This window comes from Sander lucioperca, chromosome 24 (assembly GCF_008315115.2).
Source record: "Sander lucioperca isolate FBNREF2018 chromosome 24, SLUC_FBN_1.2, whole genome shotgun sequence".
Classification (NCBI taxonomy): domain Eukaryota; kingdom Metazoa; phylum Chordata; class Actinopteri; order Perciformes; family Percidae; genus Sander; species Sander lucioperca.
In genome coordinates this window covers 3,793,020-3,820,072 of record NC_050196.1, presented here as the reverse complement: position 1 = coordinate 3,820,072, position 27,053 = coordinate 3,793,020, and the positions used below count along the sequence as shown (strand labels likewise).

At 41.6% G+C, this 27,053-nt stretch overlaps 3 protein-coding genes and 1 long non-coding RNA gene across 8 annotated transcripts in view; 1 reads left to right on the top strand and 3 right to left on the bottom strand.

The window, feature by feature from the left end:
* The window catches only part of LOC116057804 (gastrula zinc finger protein XlCGF17.1-like), a 211,240-nt gene that overhangs the window by 59,736 nt on the left and 124,451 nt on the right, over window positions 1-27,053 (bottom strand). The window lies entirely within an intron of this gene.
* Window positions 127-12,542, top strand: LOC116051804 (zinc finger protein 501-like). Of its 2 annotated transcripts, XM_035998337.1 has the most exons (3): window positions 127-329; window positions 1,393-1,395; window positions 11,155-12,542. In XM_035998337.1, the coding sequence occupies exons 1-3, from the start codon at window positions 287-289 to the stop codon at window positions 12,477-12,479; spliced, it is 1,371 nt and encodes a 456-aa protein (XP_035854230.1). In that variant the 5' UTR covers window positions 127-286; the 3' UTR covers window positions 12,480-12,542. The 2 variants fall into 2 exon arrangements, with proteins under 2 accessions (XP_035854230.1, XP_031158264.1); XM_031302404.2 differs by lacking the exon at window positions 1,393-1,395 and having other exon boundaries at window positions 141-329.
* On the bottom strand, window positions 6,430-7,795 carry LOC116051805. Its single transcript, XR_004105449.2, has 2 exons — window positions 7,620-7,795; window positions 6,430-6,495 (listed from the first exon to the last, which is right to left on the bottom strand). It is a non-coding gene; the product is annotated as an uncharacterized LOC116051805 (long non-coding RNA).
* Window positions 20,291-26,959, bottom strand: LOC116051802 (zinc finger protein 79-like). Its single transcript, XM_035998653.1, has 4 exons — window positions 25,636-26,959; window positions 22,434-22,590; window positions 20,925-21,120; window positions 20,291-20,296 (listed from the first exon to the last, which is right to left on the bottom strand). Exons 1-4 carry the CDS (start codon window positions 26,957-26,959, stop codon window positions 20,291-20,293), a joined length of 1,683 nt encoding a protein of 560 aa, XP_035854546.1.

The following is a 27,053-nucleotide window of genomic DNA, read 5'->3' as shown; positions in this document are numbered from 1 at the left end:
TTTTCCTTGATGATCAAATCCACGGACCTATTTAGGAAAATAAAGGTCCAGGAGGATCTTTAACGTAGACTGTCCTCATCACCAGCGGGTGGCAGCAATGCAGTAACAGTGCCTATTCTCCCGGAAATGGACAGAGGAAGAAGAAGAAGAAAAAGAAGACGACGACGACGACGACGACAGTTTATAATTTACGGAGCTAAACACCGGAGTAGTCAGCGGAGAGAAGCCGTTAGTTGGATCCAAATAACGACAGAAAACCCCCGAGGAGTTATTCTGTTAACCAGAGATGGACCGACACCGGAAACAGCTGGAAACGAAGCTGCGAGGAGGTTAGTTTTCTGTCTACTGCTCTGCTAGTGATGCTAAGCTAACTTTAGCTAAACCATTCACTGCCTGTTAGCCAGCTAGCTACTGAAGCTAAAGTGTTTCATAAGAGGATTAGCAAGTACAAACACGTACCTGCGTACGTATGTTTGTAACTTTATCAGTGAAAGAAGAGCAAGCTGTGAATGGTTTCCAGTAAGTGTTTTCATGTTACAGGATTAACAACTTAATACCCCTAATAACGGACACGTGTTCCAACTTTTTATTTGGAAAAGAAGAAACGGAACAGTAATGTTTTTTTTTAAACAAAGTGTTAGTTTTTGTGATTAATTCATCATCTTCTTTTATTATAAGAAACTGGTTAATTCTGTTCTGTTTCTTTCTTAACGTATTGCACTTGCTTACTTGACTTTATAACCTCAGTCTTCATAACATTCAGTTCTAGCCTGTGTCACACTCTTAAGTGCTCCCTGTAAAATACAAACTAGAAGCAACAATCCCATTGTTACTAAAACGGTTCTTATACAGAATAAAGCAGAATGAGGTTTATTGCCAAGGTGTGTGTGTGTGTGTGTGTGTGTGTGTGTGTGTGTGTGTGTGTTTGTTTGTTTGTTTTACTATATTCGTGGGGAATACAATATACTTGTGGGGTCTGCACAGCCTTGTGGGGCCCAAAATGCTGGACCCCACAAGGTTAAAGGGCTGTTTGAGAGTTAAGACTTGGTTTTAGGATTAGGGTTAGAATTTGGTTAGGATGAGGGTAGGGGTTAAGATTAGGCATTTAGTTGTGATGGTTGAGGTTAGGGTAAGGGGCTAGGGAATGCATTATGTCAATGACGGGACTAGATATCGTCTTGCATTTTGGATATTGTAATATGGCATAAATGTTGTCTTTTCCTGGTTTTACAGCTGCATCACATCACATTAGGGCTGGGCGATTAAAACGATCTCGATATGGGATCGCAATAAAATTCAGGTCGATAACGATTAACTTTGGACATATTTTACTCGATTTGGATAGATCTAACAGGCTATCACACAGCAGAAATAAACGGCATTCCATTTCAGAAGGTGGCGGTAATGCACACCAAAAGTCAGTAGAAGATGTTTTTGGCTTGCCCGTCAAAGTACACGCCCATTTCCTACGCAGAGCATCGTTTGAGCTACCGGCGGTGAATAAATGAGTGGAACCGAGGGGCATGGGCACGAAAGCGATGGTGAAAGTGAACTTGCGTCATCATCCAAAGCTGAGGAAAATGTTGACAAAAAAGGTAACGGGACGTCGATTATATGGAAGTGGTTTGGATATCTCAAAAGCGACGAAGCGCAGATTAACACGGTCTGCAAAATATGCCGTCGGTCGGTGTCGACCAAGACGGGAAACGCAACCAATCTTTTCTGTCAGTTGAAAAGGTACCATCCCAGCGAACAAAGCGAGAGTTTGAAAATGCCGGCTCATGTTAACGTTAGTCTGCCCACAAGTTTTGTCCAACGTCCTAGTGGTTCTTCTGCTGTTTGCACCACTAGCGGGGCTGAAAAACAACAATCAATCTTGACTGCTTTCGCGACCATTGCCCCATATGAAAAGTGAATGTGATTAGTAGTCGCAGCTTTTAGTTTTATTTACATTATTTGCATTTACATTACTAACTTGTAGTGTTTTGTTAAGGCAGATAAAGCATGTTTGCAAAGTTAAATGTTTACATTTAGATGTTATTCAGTATAGGCTTTTATCACACAATATATTCTAAACCAAGCCATGTTTGCACAGTTAAATGTTACATTATGTTATTACATTTTTTTATGTTAATAAACTATATTCTAAAGTTTAACTAATGAACCCTCTGGTTTCTTCAGGCTTCAGTCATTATCAGGATACTCTTCAACCTGGCAGCATTATCAAATTATATATCGTGATAAATATCGATATTGACCAATATGGAAAAAATTATCGTGATCATATTTTTTTTGCAATATCGCCCAGCCCTACATCACGTTGATGTCATTTTCTGAACTTACCAGACTGTTCTAGCTGTTATATTATTTGCCTATAACCACTTAGTCATTATATCCTCATTAATGATTTATTTATCAAACATCTGAATGTGTAAATATTTTGTGAAATCACCAACTGTCAACCCTACAATATCGCTGCAATATCAACGTTGAGGTATATGGTCAATAATATTGTGATATCTGATTTGAGATAGATAGCTAGATGGATAGATCTATATATATCTATCTCTCACCCAGCCCTAATTTGTATGCACTGATTTGTGCCTTTGTTGCTTTAATTTATGGTGGAAATGTCTTCTGTAAAGGAAAGCATAATATTCAGGTGACAATTCAAAATTAACAAAATATAATGCAATAATGCAGGCCCTCAGTAGGGCTGACGTCTCCAGGTCGGTTGGTCGATTGGTTGGTCAACATGTTCTTACACAACCCCATTCTCATTGGTCGGACAATCGCTGGTGTTACTTTAATTAGGCTGCCTGTCCACCTAAGCATTTTCCAAGCTGAAAATGTCAGGCAGGCGCGCTTCTGAAAACACCCAGCTGGAAGCCCGAGAGCACTTTGGAGGCACAGCGTTTATTTCAGCTGAGACACCTTTTGTTGAGTCTGGTTGCTGTGATACAGAGTAAAAATGCAGCGGCTATACTAGGGTTTTTTCCCAGTTGGCAGCAAGGGATAGGTAGGATTTTTTTTTTTTTTTCTTTTACAGTAGCGAAGGATACTCTATTTCTTCATAACACGGCCTACTTGTCACTACGTGTACAGTTGTCCCTTAGTAAATTGAAAACATGGTGAGGCGTCATTCACATGCATATTAAGTAGCCACATGTATCTGTATCTGTTTTGGTCTTGTACATCCACAGGTTTACCGCTCCAGCGGAGAGGATGGTTCGTTTAGACAGCAGCTAAGTTTACAAGAGTTTGTCCAAAATTGAAGATTTGTTGCAAACTAAAAAACAGTTAGACTACAAACTGACATCTTTCATTTTAGCTTGTTTGTAAAAAGTCGCTATTTGCAGAGTAGAGCTGTGTTTGCACAGCGCGGTGGACAAGAGTGGACAGAGCAGACTGAGATATTGGTTTCTACATGTTTATGCCTATAGAACAGGTAGATGGTTATTGATAAGTACTGACTTTTTAATCATGGAGGGTTTATTGTAGGCTACTTACAGTAACGAGTGTAGTGTTAGTTCATCTACGCCAGCGGCAGTAAATAATGTATAATCTGTATCGTTTCCAATCAGTTACATGTGCTGCGTTAAGTAACGTGTGTGTGTGTGGGGGGGGGATGGGGGCGTGGGCATCGCTGTTCAGAATCATGTCTATCTTCCATAATGCAACGTTTGTATCCAAATGAATTGTGTTGTGGAGTTGTCATTAGCTTCACTGCTGTTAGCCACCTCCATTGAGCCACAGGGACTTGCTGTAACGTTGGAGCACTCTAAAGGGTGTTTACCTTCCATTTGATCGTGTTTGCTTGCTACGTTGCCATCCTCTTGAACGACATTAAACACAACATATTAGAGGTCGACCGACATGGGTTTTCTCAGGCCGATGCCGATCTTTTGAAATCAGGGTCGGCCGATTAATGCTACCGATTATTTTGGCCGATATTTGCTTGTTTTTAACCTCCTATTTGAAAGATAAAATTTAACACTAATAAGTACTTAAGATACACAAAATTTCTCAACAAAAACATTTATTGAACACTTGAACACCAATCTGCACTTGTATACTTACATTAAACATGTATAATGTAAAAACATATACTGTATAAATAAACAAAACGGGTAAGAAGAAAGAAAGAAAATAAACTTAACTTTGTCAAATAAACTTTTCAATAAAAAAATAAAGTTTAGTGCACTTAGCAGCATTTATCAAACATCTGAGAACAATAAAATTGTCCATTTTAACAATAGTAGTGCTGCTGACACACAGTAGCAACCAGCAGCATTTCTTTGTTTTAGGTCTGAATTAAAATGTATACAGTAACACTTGAACACAAAAAAATCTTAGTGGAGCTTCACTTCTGCTACTTAATCATTTTAAATAAAAGTCTTGAAGTTACTAAATGAATAAAAAGTTAGCAGCATTAGATAATCCGCTTTAGTGCAATTGACTTAGCAGCGCCATCTCCTCATTTCTGAGGGAAGGAACGTTTGTAAACAACAATACAAAAAGGAATGTGCGTATTATTATATTTAGTTTTAATCCCACTTCCAGATCACGAGTCTTCTTCACCCCACCCATTCCCCACTGAAAGTTCTTAATACTCCCAGTTTAAGAGCTGCAGGTTGTAGTGCAGGAAACACAACTGCTCTGCATGTTCTCCTGTGAGCCTGCTCCTCTTCTTGTCATAGATAATCCCAATCTCACTGAATATTCTCTCGCTGGGAACAGAGGAGGGCGGTGGACAGAGGAATTTTCTTGCAAGTGGTGCAAGAAGGTATAGGCGGGATGCATTCTGTTTCCACCATTCTAGTGGCTGACCAGTCTGTCTGTCAATCAGTGGCTCTCGGAGGTACTGATCCAGCTGCTCAGTGATGTGTTGATCATCATTTTCTTCAGCATGAGTTCCACCATGTGCTCCCAAAATGTTTGCGTACATCTGTTCAAGAAGACCAGAGGGACCAGGTTGTTCTTCCTCCTCCTCCTCCTCCTCCTCCACCACCCGTCTCCGTTTCTGATCTGATTCTTGGACTCCAGTGGTGGCTGTTTTGCGCTGTTCAGACACAATGGCGTGCTCTTCTTTCACCCATTCTTTGGCCTTGCTCAGTGTCTCCACTGCAAAGATTTGACCCGTATAGCGAGGATCCAGCAGCGTCGCCAGCACCAAACATTTGGTCTCCTCCATCTTTGAAAATCTCCTCTCCAAGCTTTGAAACATGGTTTCCCTGAGTGTTTTGATACCCCTCGTAGTGGGACCCTCTGTCTGAAGCACCATCTTCAGCACAGCAATGCTGGGAATGACGCAGGAGATGGATGCCTCTGCCTTACTCATCTCAAAAGTGACTTCCTCAATGGGGCCCAGTGTCTCGGTCAAATTTGAGACGAGGGCCCACTGGTCTGCAGTTGGGGTTGTAAACTTTCCATGTTCTCCTGCATGGATGTTCAGGGCACGCTTCTGCTCCAGCATCCTCTGCAACAGTTGTAACATGGAGTTCCAACGGGTGGGAACAGCCTGAATTATGCAGTGCTGGGGGAGGTCAAGTTCTTCTTGAATGTCTCTCAGACGCTGTTTTGCGAGCACAGAGTGGCTGAAGTGCCTGTAGCACATGTCTTTAACTTGGCGATAATGTCCCCCACTGCTGTCTGACTGCTGATGCCCTCGTTTATCACAAGCTGTAATGTGTGTGCACTGCAGCTGAGATCTGGTATTTCTGCCAATCTGAGGCCTTTAATCATATTAGCACCACTGTCTCGGAGCACAAGCACAACTCTGTTGTGGGTGATGTTCCAATGTTTCAGCATGCTAAGGAGCACCTCGCTGATGTATTCCCCAGTGTGGGAGCCAGACATGACCTTAACATTTAGTACCACTTGTTTTCTTTCCCATTCACTATTAATGAAATGGCATGTTAGACTTATCAATGACTCCGTCTCCCCAGACCAACAGTCTGTCGTGAACGACAAATGAGGGCCAGCATTCTCTGAGGTGATCAGTGTTTTGATTTTCATCTCCACACCTTTCATTATGTTTTCCAGCATGTCTGTGCGGTAGTATTTTTCAGTCTTGAGGCTATACCGGGGTTCCAGCGTTGCAATCAAACGCCGAAAGCCAACATCCGAGACCACTGTAAATGGCTGGTTGTCTGTAGCAATCATTTCAAGTATTTGTTTATCAATTTTTTTTTACCTCTGGTCAGAATTCTGCCATTTTCTTTGCGAATCGAACATTTGTGCTACAGTAGGCTGACTGAGATTGGCGGAAACAGCAGCCGCTGCATCTTCTTTTTCTTTTACTGCCTCTTTGTAATCCTGGAGGTGGTTTGCCTTCAGGTGATTCCACATGTTTGTAGTATTTTTACTTCTACCTTTCTCAGCCCCCATGCTTACCAACTTGCTGCATATATTGCATTTGGCCTTCCCTGGTGTTGGCTGGGTGAAGCGCTGCCATAAGGGGGTGGTTTTCTTTTCAGCCATCAGACTTAATGACTAAAAAAGGTGGGAAATACAAGGTTATGTTAGTATTTTTGTATAGTATCTTCATCTTCAAGTCATTTTATAGATAGGTATAGATATAAAATCTAACATTTTGTTTATAAATCAACTAATAATTCAGTGCATTGTAAGTGATACAAGGCTAAAAACGTTTCTATCATCTTCCCAAAAACTGTCCTGAAACATGTATTTTTGGTTTGTTTTTTTGGTTGACAGACAAAGCCAAATGGACAAAACCTAATTATCGCAAAAGGGGGGAAAACAACTTTAGGCCATATGGTCAAAATTAAATGATTTAATAATAATGTAATAACTATAAGTTATAACAATAACGTATTTCACTAGTAAATTGCTGTTGAAAGACAAAAACAACCACCATGGCAAATGGGTATTTTACAACAACTTTGAATGCACCGCGACTGTGTTGTTCATCAGACAAGTAGACAACGGCAGCTGCACACTGCTTAACATACTGCTGTTGGATCCTCTACAGTGAAATAAATCACACTTTACACCGTTTAGCTGTCAGCATTTTAATCGTGTTAAATCAAGCTGCTAGCTAACGGTAGGCTAACGTTAGCTGCTGACGAGTGTAATGTTAACTAGCGTCACATGCTGCGATGTTTCTGTTATTCTAACATTCATTTTCGGAGCATCAGAGAGCAACGCAGGCATATCAGTGGCGCCGAAATGAGGCACAGAAATCCGCGTTGCTATTCGGTCCGGTAGATACGGGTCGTTAAGGCACAGGTGCCATATTAGCAGCGGGTCTACTCTGTACCAACCCTAGCAACGACGCTAGCAAAGCAAAGCCAGTCCTTCACTAGCCTATGGTGCGGTGGTCTCTTTTATCTACAACTTCTTTCTCTGCATTGCGTTGACAACCCTCTCAAATATAAGACACACAAACAGAACAAATAATAAAAGTCTCAGATCCACTGTCTATGATTGCAAAATTCTAGCTTAATTATTATGACATGACAGCTATCCAAATATAAATATAATATCCAAAGTAGCCGAACGTCATGTCACCTATTCATGTTTTTTCTCAAAGTTGGCAGTAACATGTCATACGTTTTTCATTAAATATATAGGACCTATAAGAATTTAATCCTTACCATTTTCTCCGAGGAACAGCTCCTTCTTTAGGCACTGGATAAGGTCTGCTCACTCTGCTGGTAATTGACTCTAGGGGCAGCGTGCGTCGAACACGTGTTCCACAACAACAACACCAGGCTGCCCGCAGATGCGCCTGCCTATTAATCGGCTTAATATTGGCCGATGCCGCTTATGTAAAAAATGCCAAAAAATCTCTCTACAACCTCTACAACATATAGTTCACGAGTGGTTTCATCTGCCCTGTTTAACGTTGACGCGCCCCGGTGACGCTGTAGCTGGCCGGTGAGGGCTGCTTGAAGGCGGCGTCCTCACGCTGCTGCTGCTGCCGTAAAACTGGACACGGCAACGTTAAGTGCCGCTGCGGGGACATCGGGTCCTCTTCCAGCATTGCTGGAGGACAACAGGCATCTTGCATCGCAAGAGTGCTGTACAAAAATGTCATTATAGTTTGCCTCAAACTTTTTATTTGGGTATTTATTTAATTTGTATAATTTCTTCCCCAAGCTCAAAATAAATTTGGGTCACACATAAATTGACAGGGTCGGTCGGAAACCGGAACCAGACAATTATTTTTGTTAGGCCTAACCTGGACGGATTTGCCCGCTGTGGATTTAGCTTTGTTCTTGAGATGAACTTTTGATTTCAAATGGTCGTTACATGTGTCTTTGCGCATCCAGTCAACAGTATGTTGACAAAACTTACAAAACCGTTGTTGTCCAGACTCATAGTAGTCGTTGGGGTATTGTTCAGCCTGGTATTTAGCAGTCAATTGAGAGTTTCTTAATTTTTTCGCCACCATTGGCTTATCAGGAGCCACTCGCTTCGCAATTTTTTTTCCCCCACGCAACAAACTCACAACGTGAACGTGAGGATGTATGGTTACTAGGCAACATGTTTAACAATGCCATTTGGCCACGGTTTAGGTAGAGACCTTTCTACGCTTGTTGTTTTAAACTGAAAAATGAGAAGGAAGTAAAAAACAAATCCTTCATTTAATGTCAACAAAATATATGCAAATTCTGTGCGATTCCGCGTGTATAAGAGAATTCTGTTTTCATGTGTAGATTCCGTGATTCCGTCCGCGTTTTCCGCATCACGGAAATCATAGGGCCCTAGAAATGTAACCACACTGCGGCCGCTTTCGGCTCATCATTATGCAGCCCCATTACATTATATTGCAGCAGACATTGACATTTATATTTGAGTTATGTTGACAAATTTTGCGTTGTCGACAAAAAAAAGCCACAGTTTGCAAGCTCTGCTATGTGCGTGTTTTTGACAACTCAAAGAGCAGCTCTAAACAACTTATCCGTCTTTAGGAAGAACATAAAAGAATGGAAAAAAAATACAGTCATCATTCTCGGGATAAAAAGTAGTTATCTGTGTGGTATATGTTCAACTGTTTGGAAATAGTTTGTTGACTATGGACATGGCTGTTTTATTGATTTTGTTTGTTTTGTTGTGAACTTGAATGTCATCTTCTGTGAAGAAGACTGCAGTTACAAAAGATAAACTAGATGGCAGGTTATTTTGCCCAAGTTTCCAATTGACTGAAGATATAAGTTTTTGTTACATTATGTTGTTAATAAATGTTTAAAATTTGACAATGTGGTACATTGCGAACAAAGGTCAGATGTGATATTGCATAAAAGTCTAGTCTAAAAATGGCATGGCAACCTGTGCTTAAAAAAAAAAATTATGTAAAAATCGAGAATTGAATCGAACCGTGACCTTAGAATCTAAAATTGAATCGAATCGAGGATTTGGAGAATCGTGACACCCCTAGTAGTGGCTGTGGATGAGAGGGAGGCTGGCTGATGAAAATCGGACGTTTTGACGCTCGTGATTTTCCTTTGGCGCTGGCTAAAACCTCTTTGGGGGGCGCCAAAACTTTCTCTATGCAGGAAAAACCCTGCATGAGCTCCAGAAAGATTGCATCCCCCGGTACTGTAGAAAGATGAGTACTGTCGCGTTTTGATATCGTTTTTGGTATCGACTGTATAGGTTTTCCTGACAACCCTACTAGCAACTGATGCTACTTTTCTCATCTTGCCGGGCTAAAAAACTTTGTAGCTGTTGTTATTCTCCTTGAAAAATACTAATAAAACATACTGAAACTAGGGATGCTAATTTTAGATTTTTATTTCTGCCGCCATTAACCAACAAGCGCGCAACAGAGTCCGTGAACTGGGATTCCGTTAGCTGCTTATTGGTCCCAGGCTTCGGACATACTTTCCGCATTTCGTGTCTGCGACCGCTGTAGTCTGGTAATGCAGCCACGATGTTGCGTGCGTGCATTGTCATGAACACATGCAGCCACTTTGCAAGAAAGGAACCTCTTGTATGTCCGCACAGCCAGTACAAGTCCGCAGCTGTTCACATATGTCGGTTCCTGTCTCCACAACATCCACCAACAATGTTGTCAGCTGTGTGTCTGCCTGGCATAAGGTTACTCTGTGGGTAGGACCACTGATTTAACCCACCAGACCTCATCGATATATAGAGGCATGTGTCAAGTAGCTGGCCATTGTGGGCGCCATTTAGCTATTGGTTGTGAGGGCCACAAACGTAGCAGAGAAAAGGAGTTAGGACAGCTCAACGATTATCCTAATTAGGCGAGTTAGAAGAGTTTATTTAGGATATTGGGAAGTAAGGATTAGGGATACTAATTTTGAGTTTTTTTTCTGACCGATAGACGTTGTCCTGAAAAAAAATGATGTCTATAACTTGATTGTGCATAACTGGGTTAAGGTAAGCACAAGCTCAGGTGGTAGAGCTGAACGCTGAATAGACGCTGAACCCCTAATTGCTCCCGATGCTGCTCCATAGGTGTGTAAATGTGTGTGAATGTTTATCTGATGAGCAGGTGGCACCCTGTATGGCAGCCTTGGCTAGTGTATGAATGTGTGTGAATGGTTCCTGTACTATGTAAAAGCGTTAAGACTAGTAAAGCGCTATATAAATACAGTCCATTAACATTTACAAGCATTATTACACAAGGAGAGCAGGCGAACCAAAGATGGGGGAAAAAATGGATTAGACCTCAGAGGGTTACGTAGCCTACGAAAATAAACAGTGAATTTCATATCCCATTTGAGTTTTGGCCTTTTGATGTGAAACATTCTCCACATAAATGATTGTACCTTTTTATGGTATACCAGCAGAAATAATAGATTTTTCATTTGTCACAGACGTATGACCGTAACTAGAGACAAAACTCTTATTTCAATATTTAATATTAATATTACAGTAATATGCAGTGTGTTTCGACACTTTTCAGTTAGAATTTGTCACGTTACCAGACAGACAAGACTAGGCAAGTTCATTTTTAAACCTCACACCATGCGCATGAAAGCCAGCGTACACAAACTTTTCATGTATATGCATTGTTTTTACATGAGACCCCTGGGGTAAAATGGATGATGTCATTGTGAACCTGTGTCCTTATGAATTAATGAATGAATGAATGAATTTAGCTTATTAGCCATGAATGTAAAATCTTAATAATTTGCTGTTTGTTTGTTTGTGTTTCAGCTTTACCTTCGGATGTCCAGAAAGTGATTGTTGGTGAAGAACATCAGCAGGAGTGGAGCTCCAGTCTGGACCAGGAGGACACAAAGCCCCCAGACATTAAAGAGGAACAGGAGGACCTCCGGATCAGTCAGGACGGAGAGCAGCTTCAAGGGCTGGAGGAGGCTGATATCACCAAGTTCCCAGTCAGTGTCCCTGTGAAGAGTGAGGATGATGAAGAGAAACCTCAGTTCACACAGCTTCATCAAAGACAAACTGAACAGATGAAAACAGAAGCTGATGGTGAGGACTGTGGTGGACCAGAACCAGCCAGGACCTCAGATTCAGATAATTATTTACAACCAGATACTGATGACCAGACTGGAGAGTCGTCTGAAGCTGAGACTGATGACAGTGCTGATTGGGAGGAGACCAGAGAACCTCAGTCAGGTTTAAAGTCTCTGAATAATGATGCAGACCCCGTCAGTGATTCAAGGTGTAGTGCTGGTGAGAAAGAGTGTGGAGAAAGATTTGGCACCAGTGGACCTCTGAAGAGACACTTGAAAACGCAAGCAGGAAGAAAACCATTTAGCTGCTCATTCTGTAAGAAAGCTTTTAGACAGAGTGAAGATTTACATAGACACATGAGAATCCACACAGGGGAGAAACCATTTAGCTGCTCCGTCTGTAAGAAAGCCTTTGCAGTGAATGGAAGTTTACATAGACACATGAGAACCCACACAGGAGAGAAAGCATTCAGCTGCTCCATTTGCAAGAAAGCTTTTACACGGCGTGGAGGTTTACAGACACACATGAGAATCCACACAGGAGAGAAAGCATTCAGCTGCTCCGTCTGTAAGAAAGCTTTTACAGAGAGTGGAAGTTTGCGTAGACACATGAGAATCCACACAGGAGAGAGACCATTTAGCTGCTCCGTCTGTAAGAAAGCTTTTGCAGTGAGTGGGCATTTACAGAAACACATGAGAATCCACACAGGAGAGAGACCATTTAGCTGCTCAGTCTGTAAGAAAGCTTTTACCGAGAGTGGAAGTTTACAGACACACATGAGAATCCACACAGGAGAGAAACCATTCAGCTGCTCAATATGTGAGAAAGCTTTTACAGTGGGTGGACATTTACAGAGACACATGAGAATTCATTCAGGAGAGAAACCATTTAGCTGCTCGGTCTGTAAAAAAGCTTTTAGAGTGAGTGGACATGTAAAGGCACACATGATAACCCACATAAGAGAGAAACAACGTAGCGGTGTGAAGTGGAGCGCCACTCTGGAAGGAGAGCAGAAAACCTCAGTCAGGTTTAAACACTCTGAAAATTCAGAAATTCTCTAAAGGTGATATGAGATGTTATAATACGTGGCTCCTTAAAGGAGAACTCGGGCAATTTTTACGTTAATCTTGATCTATACTTTTTTGATTACTGTCTATAGCAAAAACTACGAGCCGAATTGGTGCTAGCAACATGGAGCTGCTGTAGCTAATGCCCAGAGCTCCCGTTAGCTAAAACGGCAGTTACGGGGGCATAAGCTAAAGAGTGCCTTTGTGCCTCTTAACAGACTCAAAACGCTTTTCCGGTGTTGCACCCAAATTTGTGACCCATCATAATGTGTAACTTCAGAGCTGGTCTGCTTGACGTCACACAATCATGTTGTGATTAAACGCTTTGGAAAATATGCACTGTCTGTGTAACTTTGTACAAAAGGGAATTTTGCCAACCTCTTTGTGAAAATAACTCAGTCTTTCAACTTTTGCTAATTATTGGTACGTTAAAGTTAGGAAAAGATTTTATAATATATTTATACAAAAGGAGCACAAAATGACAGTCGGAGACATTTAAGAATGGCTTGTTTATTGCTTAGGCTATATGGTCAAAATTAAATTATTTATAAAAAAAAAAAAAGAATAACTGATAATATCTTATTTCACCAGTAAATTGCTGGTAAACGACAAAAACAACCACTAGATGGGAAAAGGGTATTTTCCAATAACGTTGAATGCACCACGAGGCTGGCGAGGCGAGTTTCAAGTAAACGTACCGTGTGTGTTGTTTTTTTCAACAACGGAACACCGTTGGAATCCGCTACAGTGAAATACAGTCACACTTTACACTGTTTAGCTGTCAGCATTTTAACCGTGTTTAATCCAGCTGCTAGCTAACGGTACGCTAACGTTACTTGCTGCCAATAGTGTTAACTAGCATGCAGCAATGTTTCTGTTGCCTCTGTCTGTTTCGAAAGATCAGAGAGCAGCGCAGACATTTAAGTGGCACTGAAATCCGCGTTGCTATTCGGCTCAGTAGATACTGGTTGTGTAGGCACCGGTGCTGTATTAGTACCGGGTCTCTGACCAAATAAATTATTAATTCCGAATTGATAGTTAAGTATATTTTATAAGACTTAAGTCACTTAAAGGTGCCGTAGGTAGGATTGTGAAGATCCAGGACAAAAAATTTGAACATCAACAACTTCTCAGTCCCTCCCCCCCTTTCAAGTAAAGCCCAAAATGGTCTCCTAAGCCCCTCCCCCCACAAGGGAGAATGAATGTGTGTGCATGAGCAGTGATTGACACCCCCCTGGCCCCGATTGGTGCATCTGAACAGGGAGCTGTGGATTTTTGCAAATCACACTACAGGCTGTAGGTGGTGCCAGAGGAGCTGGATTTTTTTTTATAAATGACCTGCTTCATGTAGTTCTACTCGAACATAGGGTCAGTTTCAGCAAATATGACAGAAAGTTAGTTTTATAAGTCTTACCTACTGCACCTTTAATTGACTAACCTTTCTTGATCTTTTAAAATGGTGCCCACAAGAGGTGACTTCATTTACATTAAATCACATTGTCTTATGGTAATTTCTCATTATTTTGATAATTATTAATTACTTTTTATAGTCATTTTAATAGGTTGACACCAACAACGTTGGTAGATCCAGCTGAGGCCTATTTCCCAACATTACTTTTATAGCATTGCATCACTTTTAAATGTCTTTGGGGAAAGATTTATGTTGATCACAATGTAACAAAAAAGACAAAACCAACATGCAACCAGTCACCCCTAATGCAAACTTTGGTCATAATTTATCTATGAGGCAAATGTGCCTCTTCAATTTTGTCCACTAAAAGTGCAGTTTTGTGTGACAGGCTCATATTGTTATTCTAACTGTATGACAACATTATGGAAAAAATATCCCTACAGAGATAAACCTTTTTTAAAGGGTTAAATCCTCTTTGTTTGGGCGCCTGGGCAGCTCACCTGGTAAAGCATGCGCTCATAAACGGTTCAACTCTGACCTGCGGCCCTTTGCTGCATGTCATTCCCCTTCTCTCTCCCCTTTCAAGTCTAAGCTGTCCTGTCAGAAATGAAGGCTTAAAACGCCCAACAAATAATATTGTTTAAGCAGAAACAGCTCAGAGATCGCTAAACCCAAAATAAAAAAAAAATAAAATAAAAAAAATACTTTTAGCATGAAATGAGCCAACATATTTTCACATGTAAATCAGAAAACTATGTTCTTATATCAACCAAAACTAGAGTTGTGATTGTTGGAAAAGTAAAAAGAGGAACCATAACAGCTTTTTATTGTTATATATTATAATAAAATTACTGTTTATATACATGGAGTGTGGTCATATTGGGCATTATGAATTTTGTGGATGTTTTTATGTTTTAAAAAAAGGATCTTACTCCTTAGCTCCTCCTTAGAAATCCTTTTCATAATGTTGTCGGACACCATAATCCGAGCAGATCAGGGGCAAAACGAGCACTTTCGTAGACATAAATTAAAGGTGCGCAATTGGCCAATAACTTACATTGTAGCTTGTTTTTACTGAGTGCCGACTGCAGCGATCTCGCTTAATACGGGACCAATGTCAAAGATTGTTGTTTCCATCAGTCACTTGGACACAAAAACATTGGAAAATAGAGGGCAGGTTGAAAAGGTCACTAGCAAATTCTTGTCATCACCCAACGTAGTTCTGTATTCTCTGGGAGCATCGCCAAAGTCCGGCCAGCGCAACCCACAGATTTTTTTTTTCAGGATCCGTTGTTCATAAAAAAAAAAATGTCATGGAGTATTAATGTTTCTGGCTGTGTTGCACAGCTTCCACCCCCAGGCTTTGCCTTTGACTAAGGTGGGAATTTTGTTAAGCGCAAGTAGTAGAAGAACAACTTCAAGATCAAGAATGATAACTAAAACGACAACGATGTGAGCATCCACACTGATGAATGATAACATTCTGTTAATAGCGGCGCCAAGCACGCTGATAACATACTTACATAATAAACTAATATAGCAGATGTTTTCGACGTAGGATTACAGGAATGTTTGTAGTAATATCAAATTTACAAATGTGTGAATTCCGGTACATTTTGTACACCTAAATATAAGGTTATTGTCTACCGCTGGGCCCAGATCTTCAGACAGAAGTAGATATGAGCAGGCCAGCGGGTGTGCAGTTGTGGTGTGGACTTCTTTTTTTAAGACCTTATGTTTCTAGTACCTGTTTTAGTTATTATTCTTGGTGTGGATAGCCCTTAAGCAACATGCTACTGCTTAGTTGCATGGTTGTAAAGTGCCGTAGTCTCGCATTGCCAGACCTATCGCCACAGTGCTGTGTCAGCGCAGATACAGTGCGTAAATAAAGAAACTGCGAGTTATACAGCCCTATACAGTCGGCGTGAGTGAGTCTCTGGCTGCAACACGTGACTATTTTGGTATTAGCTTTTATCTGCCAGTATGGCAGATAGCCTTCCCTGATTTAATCGCCAGACAGGAAATCTACATGCATTTTAGCGCTTGGCGGGGGTTCCTTTTCAGACACTGCTGTGTTAGTCATGTCCACTTGAACTCTATCATTCACTCTATGATTTACAAAGACCCAACAATTCCCCCCAAGAGCAAGCATTCAATGCGACGGTGGCCACTGCCAGTTGAGACACAGATATACATATATAGAAATATGATTTATAATTATCAGGGGCGGGGCTAGAAGGGAGGCACTGCCTCCCCCAGCCTGAAATACGATTGGCCCTGCCTGGTGCGATTTCCCCCCACCCCCCACCCTGCCAATCATCCCAGCCCTTGTCACATGACCAATTAATGTTGCCATGATGACTATCCATCTATCCACTAGATGGAGGCGGAACTTCACTGATGGACAAATAAGATACAGAATTACAAAGTTACAAAATCAGAAAACGAAATTGAGAGATTTCTGAGAGATACTGTTTGGTCATTTTTACATCCTTTACATTTATTTGTACATCCTCTGATGTAATTGTTAATTACTTACTAGAAAAATAATCAAAAGAGAAACAAATTCTGCAAAATTTGTTGCGGAAGTTTAGCATAGGCCAGGACCTATGTGCAAAGTTTGGCGGGTTTTTTTCATGTATGGGAAGGACGAAGACGAGGAAGAAGAATAAGATCTGTGATAACAAAATATTGATTAATTATAGGAATTTAATACTTTTTACAGTATATTGGTGCTGGCTGCTGTTAATATGTACACATGTTCATTTAATGTTTCTATAATGACCATTCAGTACTGTACCTCTGGTATACTGAATACATCTTCAATAAAAAGATTACAAAAATGAATTTAATATTTTTTCTTACATGTTATTTATTTGTTCATTTCTTTCTGTATATGTATTCATATATTTTAACAATATATATTTTGTACATTATTATTCTGTACATGTTTTTAATTACTTTATTTTTTCTTACTATTTTCTTTTGTGTGTTCTTCGTGTTTTGCACCGTGGCGGCCACCACAACAGAAAGTTACCAATGGTAACAGTAGTACATGTACAGGTTTTCCTCTCATGCTTAACAAAATATACAGCTTTGTTAATAACGGTTAAAACTGTAGACAAATGTCAAGCAGTGTGGATCGGGCACTGTAGCAGGAGAGCGTGTGTGTGAGCGAGTGGGGGCAGGGCAGCGCAGCAAGTGTGTGCGAGTGGGTGGGGGCAGGGCAGCGCTGGGAGTAAGAGGAAAGATGCAAACAGGCACAGCTTTACAGAAGAAAGTGGTCATGCAACGCAACATTAAACTATATCAATATGAACGGTATTGTCTAATCTCATATCTCGTTTGAAAACATATCGATACAAGTTAAAATAGCAATATAAAAAGTCAATGGATTAAAACTTCAAAATATAAAGTGTCATAATTGACCTTATTTGCAGTTTGAGGTGTCCTGGCAGCAGTTTTACAGGCGTCTTTTACAACGGTGAGGGAAAATTCTTTGAGTCCCAGGGGAATTTTTCATTGCAATACCACCATTGCAAGTGGCCACTGGACAAAATTGGCTTCAAGGCTAAACATTCCTCGCAAAAATAAAATTCCCACTATGGCCACGCCAAGACCCGCCCTTCAATAGCAGCTCGATTGGTTGGGGTTAGGCATTGACCTCGAGTGGGTAAGGTTAGGATAGCTGATTGGTCAGGGAATAGGACCTGTACAAATCAGGTTACGTTACCTTGCGTAAGCATGGACGCCTGGCCAATAGTAGCTATTGAAGGGCGGGTCTTGGCGTGGCCATAGTGGGGAAACATTTTTTCGCACGCTGCTCGTGGGGGCCTGGCCGGGGTGTGAGAGGTCAAATGAGTGAACTCCCTGCTGTGGTCGGTCTGCAGCCATTTGCTGGAATAATGCAGTACAGCACACAAAGGCAAAACAATTTGGGTAGATGTGACAACTCAATGTAGAGGCTTGGTTAGGTGTTGGGAAAGTAGGGTTTTGGTTAAAATAAGTGGACCACCCTGTGGTTTTACAGTTTATTCAGCCACAGAGAAAGCAATTATTTGTTTACATAAAACAAACAAAAAAAATGCGATCATCAAAGACACAGATTTTACATAATATAACCATCCGCAGATATTCACCAAAATTTGATTTAAAAAAAAAAAAAAAAAAAAAGGGAGAAATGTTACATATTTAACGCAGGAAAGAAAAATCAAAGCATTATACTGCAGATTTGTCAAGCCATTGTAAATAAGAAATGTTCATAATGACTTGCCTGTAAAAACACAGGTGAAATAAATGATAAAAGATTAGTGTTTTATGCCTTTTCCTGCCGTAAATATGCGCGAAAACTACGAGTTTTGAATTATAAAGAAAATAAAATACAACCTTAAACAACAAAAAAATCATACTAAAAGTCATTACCAAAACGGCCTCGCCCCACCATCTTCTAGGCGAGTTACTATGGGCCATTCCATCAAGGCGCATACCAATTGACTTTCAAATGGACGGTATTTTAATACTGTTGGCTGTGGTTTGTTTTGCCCAATCGTCCAGCGGCCCACCGGGGCAAACTCCCGATATTCCCAACGGCCAGTCCGCCCCTTGCCCGTCGCTCTACTTTCACCATAGAGGGACTGAGATGAATATTTACAAGATTTAAATAATGTGCATGGTTTTTTGCTTCATGTATTCAGCTGTGCCATGCTTCAAAGCAGTTTCTGTCCAGCTGCAGGCAGAGGGCAACATCACAGTCCCTGCACTTCCACGGTGTGTCCTTTCGCTGGCCTTGGCTGTAACCGTGGATTTCCACAAGATGCAGAACGTCTGCGGACCGGCTCCGCTGCGGAACGGCTGCGTGCTCCGCCGTCCGTCAATACCCACCAGGTCCGGATTTGTTGCGTAACGGCTGCGGCCAGCCGACTACAAGATCTCGCGAATTGACGTATGTTCGCGCGATATAACAGGATGTAGTTTCTATAAACAGAACCACAAAACCAACAACAGTTTGTTTCCATCCAGAGGAGTAGAGGGGAAACAACTTTGTGCTGCGTTTTCAAGGTGTAGTGCAGGGAAATATGACCTGCCGTGAGCACGGTGTATTTTATTTTGAAAGGTAACCGAATGTTTTATTTGTTTAAATATTTTGTCAAAAATAGAAGCTCTGCGTATCTGCTCAGGAGGGCTGCGGACTGACGGAACTGGGACGGAGTAGGGACACAGACGTTCTGCCATCAGTGGAAATACACACATTGACTTTAATGGAAACCTAATGACGTTCTGGAGACGTTCCGGAGATGTTCCGCATCCAGTGGAAATTGCCGGTAACAGTGTTTACACTTCCTGCGTACTGTGGTGGCTTTTGAGCTGGGGTCTGCTGCATGGACATCAGTGACAGGCACCGGAAGATGACCTGCAGTTTCCAGGGGCCTCATTTATAAAACCTGTTCCGCAAGAAAAAGTTGCGTGAAGTAGGGTGAAATTTGCCGTCGCAACATTCCTCGCAAAAGTCGGGATTTATAAAGAATTTCCAATGCGTAAAAATTGCCCAGTTTTCCGCAACCTTTTGACCATGCGTGAGATCGTGCGTAATGCTCCCAAAGTTTTGTAGACTGCGTTTTAGTGAACTCCGATGGTATCCCCGTTTTCCGAACCCAACCCAGTTTTTGTTTTCCTGAACCCAACAATCCCGTTCTTCCCAAGCCGACCCAGAGCCGGTCGCGGCGCCCGGCGAGGGGCTGCCAGCAACGGGGAGAGGCAGGGGATCCTCCCACACCGTGCAGCGAATGCTAAAGGAGACTCTTAGCGTCAATAAGAACGACAAAGGCACCTGACCAAACGTCCGTATTTTACGAGATGGGAGTGAGAATCTATTGATGTGAGCACACTCCAAATTTTAATAACAAAAGACATATTATGCTATTTATTATTTCTTCAAACTCAAACTCATTGGTCTTGGCTTATTTTCTGTGAAGAACATAAAAAATAACTTATTTTCAATGACTGCACACGGTAAAACCCCTCCCAACACATAACTATTACATATGAGGTGTTCGGGTCTATTGGACCCGAGTGTAATAATTGTAGGTGCTATGCAACTTAACTGTGTCCTCCTAACTGGGCCTGCTGTGTGTGTTTCTGTGTGTGTGTGTGTGTGTGTCTGTGCATCTGTATGTGGGCGTGTCTGATTGTTGGTGTCTGTGTGTGGGAATATTGTCTTTCTGCACGTGCTATTCCCACACAAAGTTACATTTCAAGCACTTTCACCTTCCTTGTTTTCTCACAAAAAAACAAAAATGATCATATGATCGTAAATGTGATCTCACAGGGGTAAATGGCAAATATGAACCATAAATGATGTAGATATCATTGGTAACTGAGCTAAATCTGTTAAGTATTAAGGCTGTGTAACAAAAATATGAACACCACACAAGGGTTAAGGCTTCCAAACAGGATTTTGTTTCGATGTTCTACCTCTGTTAGGAGCACATCGATCTCACAATCACTGAATCGTGTTTATTCCCCATTTTTTGTTTCATGATTGGTCATCAAGGGCTTCTTTACAAGGCTGCTATATTCATTGATTGATTAACACGGACCTTATTAAGACAAATATGGGACGACGTTGGGAGAAGCGTCAGGCTCGTGCACGACCGCATAAGGTAACGCACGTCCGTATTTATAACGAGAAGAGTGCGTACCGGTGTGCACCACAAGGTGTTATAAATCAGAATTTTGTTTTTGCGTATGAAAATTCTGACTTTTTGGCACACAAAATCTTTCAGAATAGAATCTACGCACATAGATTCTAAAAGATATTTTATATATATTTTTTTTATAAATGAGGCCCATTTTATGGTGAGAGCGTTCAGATCCGTCTTTGGGCATTCTTTGCGGTTCTCTCTGTAAGTCCCACCAGCAGCACATTTTAAATCATTGAGAGCCCTGAAGACCTTGGGGCTGGAATAAAAAATGTCCATATAAATGTGGTAGCCTGTGCCAAGATAACCTGGTTGAACAAGGGACAGTACCACATCGTAGGACAGGCCATGTCCAGTTGGGATGTCACTTTTGCCTGTGTAGATGGGAAAAGTCAGCTGTGTGCCGTTCCTGGAATCGGCTAATACAAATAGCTTGAATCCTTGCTTGGCGGATTTTTCTTTCATGTACTGGACCATTCCAGTTTTGGCTTTGAAGGCATCCTTTCTTTCATAAACAGCCAGGTGCCTGTGGAGATGATAGAACAACTTGCATGCGTTTTTTATTGTGTCCATCGGTGGTTTTGTTCTGAAAAGTTTGTCATGGCTGTCCGTGCCCTTTTTTCTATCGTTCTGGATATCCTCATCGGGGTCGCTAAGATGAAGATTCAAAGATATTGTCCTGTAACTGTCCCGTGGCATGATCTCTGGTGGTAGAAGCAAAGAAAAGAGGTGATTCTGCCTCCATCCACTGGCGCATGAGTGTGTGATGTGCTGGTAGTTGTGGGGATGGAACTTGTGTGGGCATCTTTGCTGGTGGCGGTGACGACTGTGGTGGAGGCTCTTGTGCCAATTATCATCTGGACCTGGTGGCAAGCAGACAAGGAGGTGGTGGCTGCTGGAGAGATGCTGTACTGGGCCCTGGCAGCTGGGAATCCTCTCTTTAGAAAAATAAAACAAACAAAAAATACAATTCTATGAACTATAGTCTCATCTGCACAGAACAGTATAATAAAACAGTGGCCAAAACATATCCATAATTTAATAACTTTAATAATTTTTACAAAACAAAATAACTTAGTATTTACTAATAGTCAATTTTGTCAGAGTTCATGACTTATTTATACACAAATAACTGTATGCATTCTGTACAGAAGCACAACTTGGCCAATATGTTCACATTTACACACAGTTACTCGCTGTTTTTTGGTAATATAGCCAATTTGTGGCTAAATTATTATCTGCTTGGCAACCGCAAGCTTTGGCTCAGTTTGGCAGGCCTACGTTATCTGAAACGTAGGGAATTGTTGGAGGGTATAGTAAGGACTGAAGATGTAGTTCTTCATTTTATTTCAAATGATACTGTATTAATAGTCTTTCTAGTTACATTAAGACTTCATGTATTAAAGCAGAGTGCTCTGGATAATATTTCAATAATGTTTAATATCCTGTCAAAACATAGGCCTACATTAATCACTGCATTTGTCTGTTTCAAAGATGTCATGGAAGAAGCAAAAGACTAGTTTTTCGTTCTGGGCACCAAAGGGTAAGCCCCCTAAAGAGGTTGCCAGATCAGAGGAGGAGCCAGTAGGAGGGACAGTGGAAGCGAGCACACAGGAGACAGTGGAAGAGAGCACACAGGAGACAGTGGAAGAGAGCATACAGGAGACAGTGAGTGGGACAAGAGTCAGTGGACAGGACAAGTAAGAGGAACGATTTAAGTGGAGCAGCCACTTATAGGTGTACTTTCAAAAATGGGCCACTGCGACAAATATTGGGATGGCTCCTCCCCCAACGCACGTTTCATCTTAGCGTGATAAAACTTGAGAACCCTGCACTTACCTGTCTTCAAATGGATCACTGTTGTTACAATATTCATCTTCGTCGGAGGAATTAAACCCCTCTGGCTCAGAAGCATCATCATCGTCGTCGCTGCTTTGCCATCGGAATTCCGGCGCTTCGTCCACTGTGTACTCGTTTGTTGACATCTTGCCAGCGTCTAGGTTGCCAGGGGAATGGACACAACATCATTGCCAAGTTGGTAGGTAAGTCCTTAGTGATTTCCTGAGTGTCTATTGGTTAGTTTTACAGAAAATGGCGACAGACAAATGGACAAAGTCCACCAATTATGCACAGAAAGGCAGATGACGAGTGTTGCATGCTCTCTTCCCTGTCTCGTTATTCTCCATGTTAGTGATGTATGATCTTGTGATGAAAAGGATGCAAACGCGCGGCACAGAAACACCTTTTATTAGTTTGTCCGTTCAAAATTATGGTTAGCCCGTGGATATGTTCATCTATCAGTGGCTTTGGCAAGTGAGCCAAAAAGTCGTATTTGGTTGTCTATGTATCATGTCTATATTTACACTATTATAATACTGGATAGTTGTAAGGATGCATACATAATGTTTTTATGATACAATGTTGAAAATTCATACATGTTATGCAAAGTCTAGAGCACCTCCACTTTTAATGTTGGCGTAGATCCAACAGTGTCCGGAGATTGCTTTAGTGCAGAGTGGTTTGGCGCTGGGGCTGGACTTTGGTGATGCTCCAGATGTGAATACAGAGCGATATTGGGTGATGGTAGGGGATTTGCTTATGACTTTTCTGACTTCCAATGGGACTCTTCCCACAACACGACAGCAAATCACACAACGCAACAGCATTCTGGCACAACGCGACAGTATTCCTCCACGACACAACAGCTTTCTGCCACAACGCGACAGTATTCCTCCACAATGCGACAGCATTTCGCCACAACATGACAGCATTAGTAAGACTGAAACGGAAAGGGTAGGTACATATTTAGTCTATATCCTTGACGTTCCACTTCCGGGACTGCTCCGGTGCCGCTGGAAATTCCGCCGGATGCATGTATTTTCTGTTTCTTTCCGCTTTCTTTATGTTGAAATTTTAAACTCCAGTGGATTTATGAGGACTATGGTTAACTGCTTCCCAGATCTCTGGAGGGTAAATTGAGGCAGCTAGCTAGACTCTGTCCAATCTGAGTTTTCTCTCGCACGACTATTTTACAGCGGGTCCGTGCAGAGCTTAGCGCTGCCCATGACGATTGTGATTGGTTTAAAGAAATGACAAAAAAACCAGAGCACGTTTTTCTTCCATCCCGGAATGCTATGTGGAGTATGTGGATGGTCTGGCAAAGCGAGAATAGTACATATTGGTCTGTCATTTACAAATGAGTCCTTGTACGTTTTGATAGTTTGTTTGAGAAAACCAAACTCAAAAAATGGTCTGTTTTGGGTTTTTAGCAAATTCCTTTTATCTTTTCTCAGTTTGAAGGATGACATTACGAGAGGATGTTACAGAATGGCCATTCTATACGCTTGGCTTTTATTTTGAAATAGTTTACCTCCGCATCACCTCACCCGCCTCTCATAATGTCATTTTTCAAACACAGAAAAGAAAAAAAGGAATTTGAAAAAACTAAAACAAATCAGAACGTTTTTATAGTTGTTTTCTCGATTTTAAGATCAGAAACCAAAAACGGAATATGGCGCTGCTTTTTTATTTATTCGTCTTTGAATTTAAATGAAAATCGAAAAAACATGCTATTTCTGTTTGTTCGTATCTTGGTTCAAATGAAAATACTAACTAATCAAAATGGTACACGGACCCAATTTTAAATTACAGACCAATCAGGATGAGGATTAGTGTCCACTATGTACCTACCCTTTCCGTTTCAGTCTTACTAATGCTGTCGTGTCGTGGCGAAAATGCTGTCGTGTTGTAGGCGGAATGCTGTCGTGTTGTAGGCGGAATGCTCTCGTGTTGTAGGCGGAATGCTCGTGTTGTGGCGAAATGCTGCCATGGTTTGCACTTTGGTGACACCGTGGCATGTAGGTATCAAAGCTTGTTTAAAGTTTGTATCCAGTTTCCCTTTTTTTAATAACAAATAGATAAGCGCCACCTGCTGGCATTGAGAGTTATTTCCTCTGACGCAGGCAAAGGACGTATGTGGTAGCTGGCCGACTGTAATAGTTGCGGTGTGTTCAAGTGCAACTTTTTGGTCAAGACAAAGGCAACGCGTGGATAGGTGTGGCCTTTGTCGCCATTAATTCTTGGCCGTCTGTTTGGTGTGTCAGGGCCTCAAGAGGGCAAACGTACATGACATACATAACTACTTGTACCTACACATTGCAAACTAAACTAACATAAATAATCTAATGTCCTATACCTTGAAAATATAAAGACTAACGTTAGATCTCTCTCACTCTCTACACTGTGGTTGTTTCTAGACAACTGAGCCTCCGAGCAAACAAGCTTGCTTACTACCCAGCCGGCCGACCTCTAAATTAGTAAAATGTAACAACCTAATGTTTTAGTGCAGCATGAAGGCGTGTTGGGTGGAATTACCAAACTGAAGTTAGCTAACCCGCCAGCGGCCGCAGGGGTGTGATAGTCCCTCCTCTCCTACCGCGGGGACACCACTTTGCTGAGAGAACGGATGACAGCTCAGGAGATGGAGAGTCTGGTTAGCCATTTCCCCATGTCTGCTGTTGACCCAGCAGGGACTAAAGCAGAGAGACCGTAAAAGGCTATAGGCTCTGTGCTGCCTCTGCTGATTCAGGCAAACGCTGTTTAGTTGTGGGTATCATAGCAACGTTTGTATCCGGTTTCCCTTTTTGAATGATAAATAGATAACTGCTGCCTGCTGGCAAGGAGTGGTGTTTCCTCTCGCGCAGGCAACGAACGTACGTGGTAGTTGGCCAGTAGTAGACAAACGTGATGCCACATTCGGCCTTCAACGCCACTAGTTCTTGGCCGTCTTCTTGGTGTCTCAGGGCCGTAAGTTATTTTGAGGTACAATGGTTCTGGAGAAAGCTACAAAGAGCAACATCATAGTCCAAGCCAATGGCCCGTTGCAACCAGGCACATTTTGAATGGGCAGTGCACTGGTACGCAATGTTGGTTTTGTTTTTGAAGTTCTGCTACATCGTGATCAATGAAAAATGTCGGTTTTAAATACATTTAAGTGTCATTGAATATGATGCAATTTGATATACGAAACAATAACTTTTACCTTCCAGATTGCAGCTCCAGTCCACACGGCTACACAGTTTCTCTCCTTTGTGGATTCTCTTGTGTTTCTGCAAATGTCCACTCTCTGTAAAAGCTTTCCTACAGACTGAGCAGCTAAATGGTTTCTCTCCTGTGTGGATTCTCATGTGATTCTGTAAATTTCCACTCACTGTAAAAGCTTTCCTACAGACTGAGCAGCTAAATGGTTTCTCTCCTGTGTGGATTCTCATGTGTCTTTGTAAATGTCCTTTCTCTGTAAAAGCTTTCTTACAGATTGAGCAGCTAAATGGTTTCTCTCCTGTGTGAATTCTCACATGTGCCTTTAAATGTCCAGTCTCTGTAAAAGCTTTCTTACAGACGGAGCAGCTATATGGTTTCTCTCCTGTGTGGATTCTCATGTGTTTCGTTACATGTCCTTTCTCTGAAAAAGCCTTTTTACAGACTGAGCAGCTAAATGGTTTCTCTCTTGTGTGGATTCTCAAGTGTGCCTGTAAATGTCCATTTGCTGTAAAAGATTTCTCACACACAGAACAGCTAACTGGTTTCTCTCCTGTGTGCGTTATCATGTGTCTCTGTAAATGTCCATTTGCTGTAAAAGCTTTCTTACAGACCGAGCAGCTAAATGGTTTCTCTCCTGTGTGGATTCTCATGTGTCTTTGTAAACTTCCACTCTCTGTAAAGGATTTCTTACAGACTGAGCAGCTAAATGGTTTCTCTCCTGTATGAGATCGCTTGTGTCTCTGCAGAATTCCATTGGTGCCAAATCTTTTCCCACACTCAGAGCAGCTAAATGGTTTTTCACCAGTACTACATTTTGAAACACTAACGCAGACTTCATTTTTCTGAGAATTTAAACCTGACTGAGGTTCTCTGGTCTCGACCCAATCCTCACTGTCATCAGTCTCAGGTTCAGAAGAGTCTCCAGTCTTGTCATAGTCTTCTGTTTGTAAATGTGTATCTGAGTTCATGGCTGGTTCTGGTCCTCCACAGTCCTCTCCATCAGCTTCTGTTTTCATCTGTTCAGTTTGTCTTTGATTAAGCTGTGAGAACTGAGGTTTCTGTTCATCATCTTCACTCTTCACAGGGACAAAAGTGAATGGGAACTTGCTGATATCAGCCTCCTCTAGCCCTTGAAGCTGTTCTCCCTCCTGACCGATGTTGATTTCCTCCTGTTCCTCTTTAATGTATGGGGGCTTTGTGTCCTCCTGGTCCAGACTGGAGCTCCACTCCTGCTGCTCAGACGGAACCTCTTCTTTAACCACCAACAGCTGCAGTACGTCTGCAAAAAACACAGAAACACATGTTGAGAAAAACTGTGACTTCATGCAAATAGAGGTGTAACACTATGCAGGGGTTTTCCTCTATAGAGAAAGTGTTTGCATCCCCCAAAGAGGTTTTAACCAGTGCCAAAGCAAAATC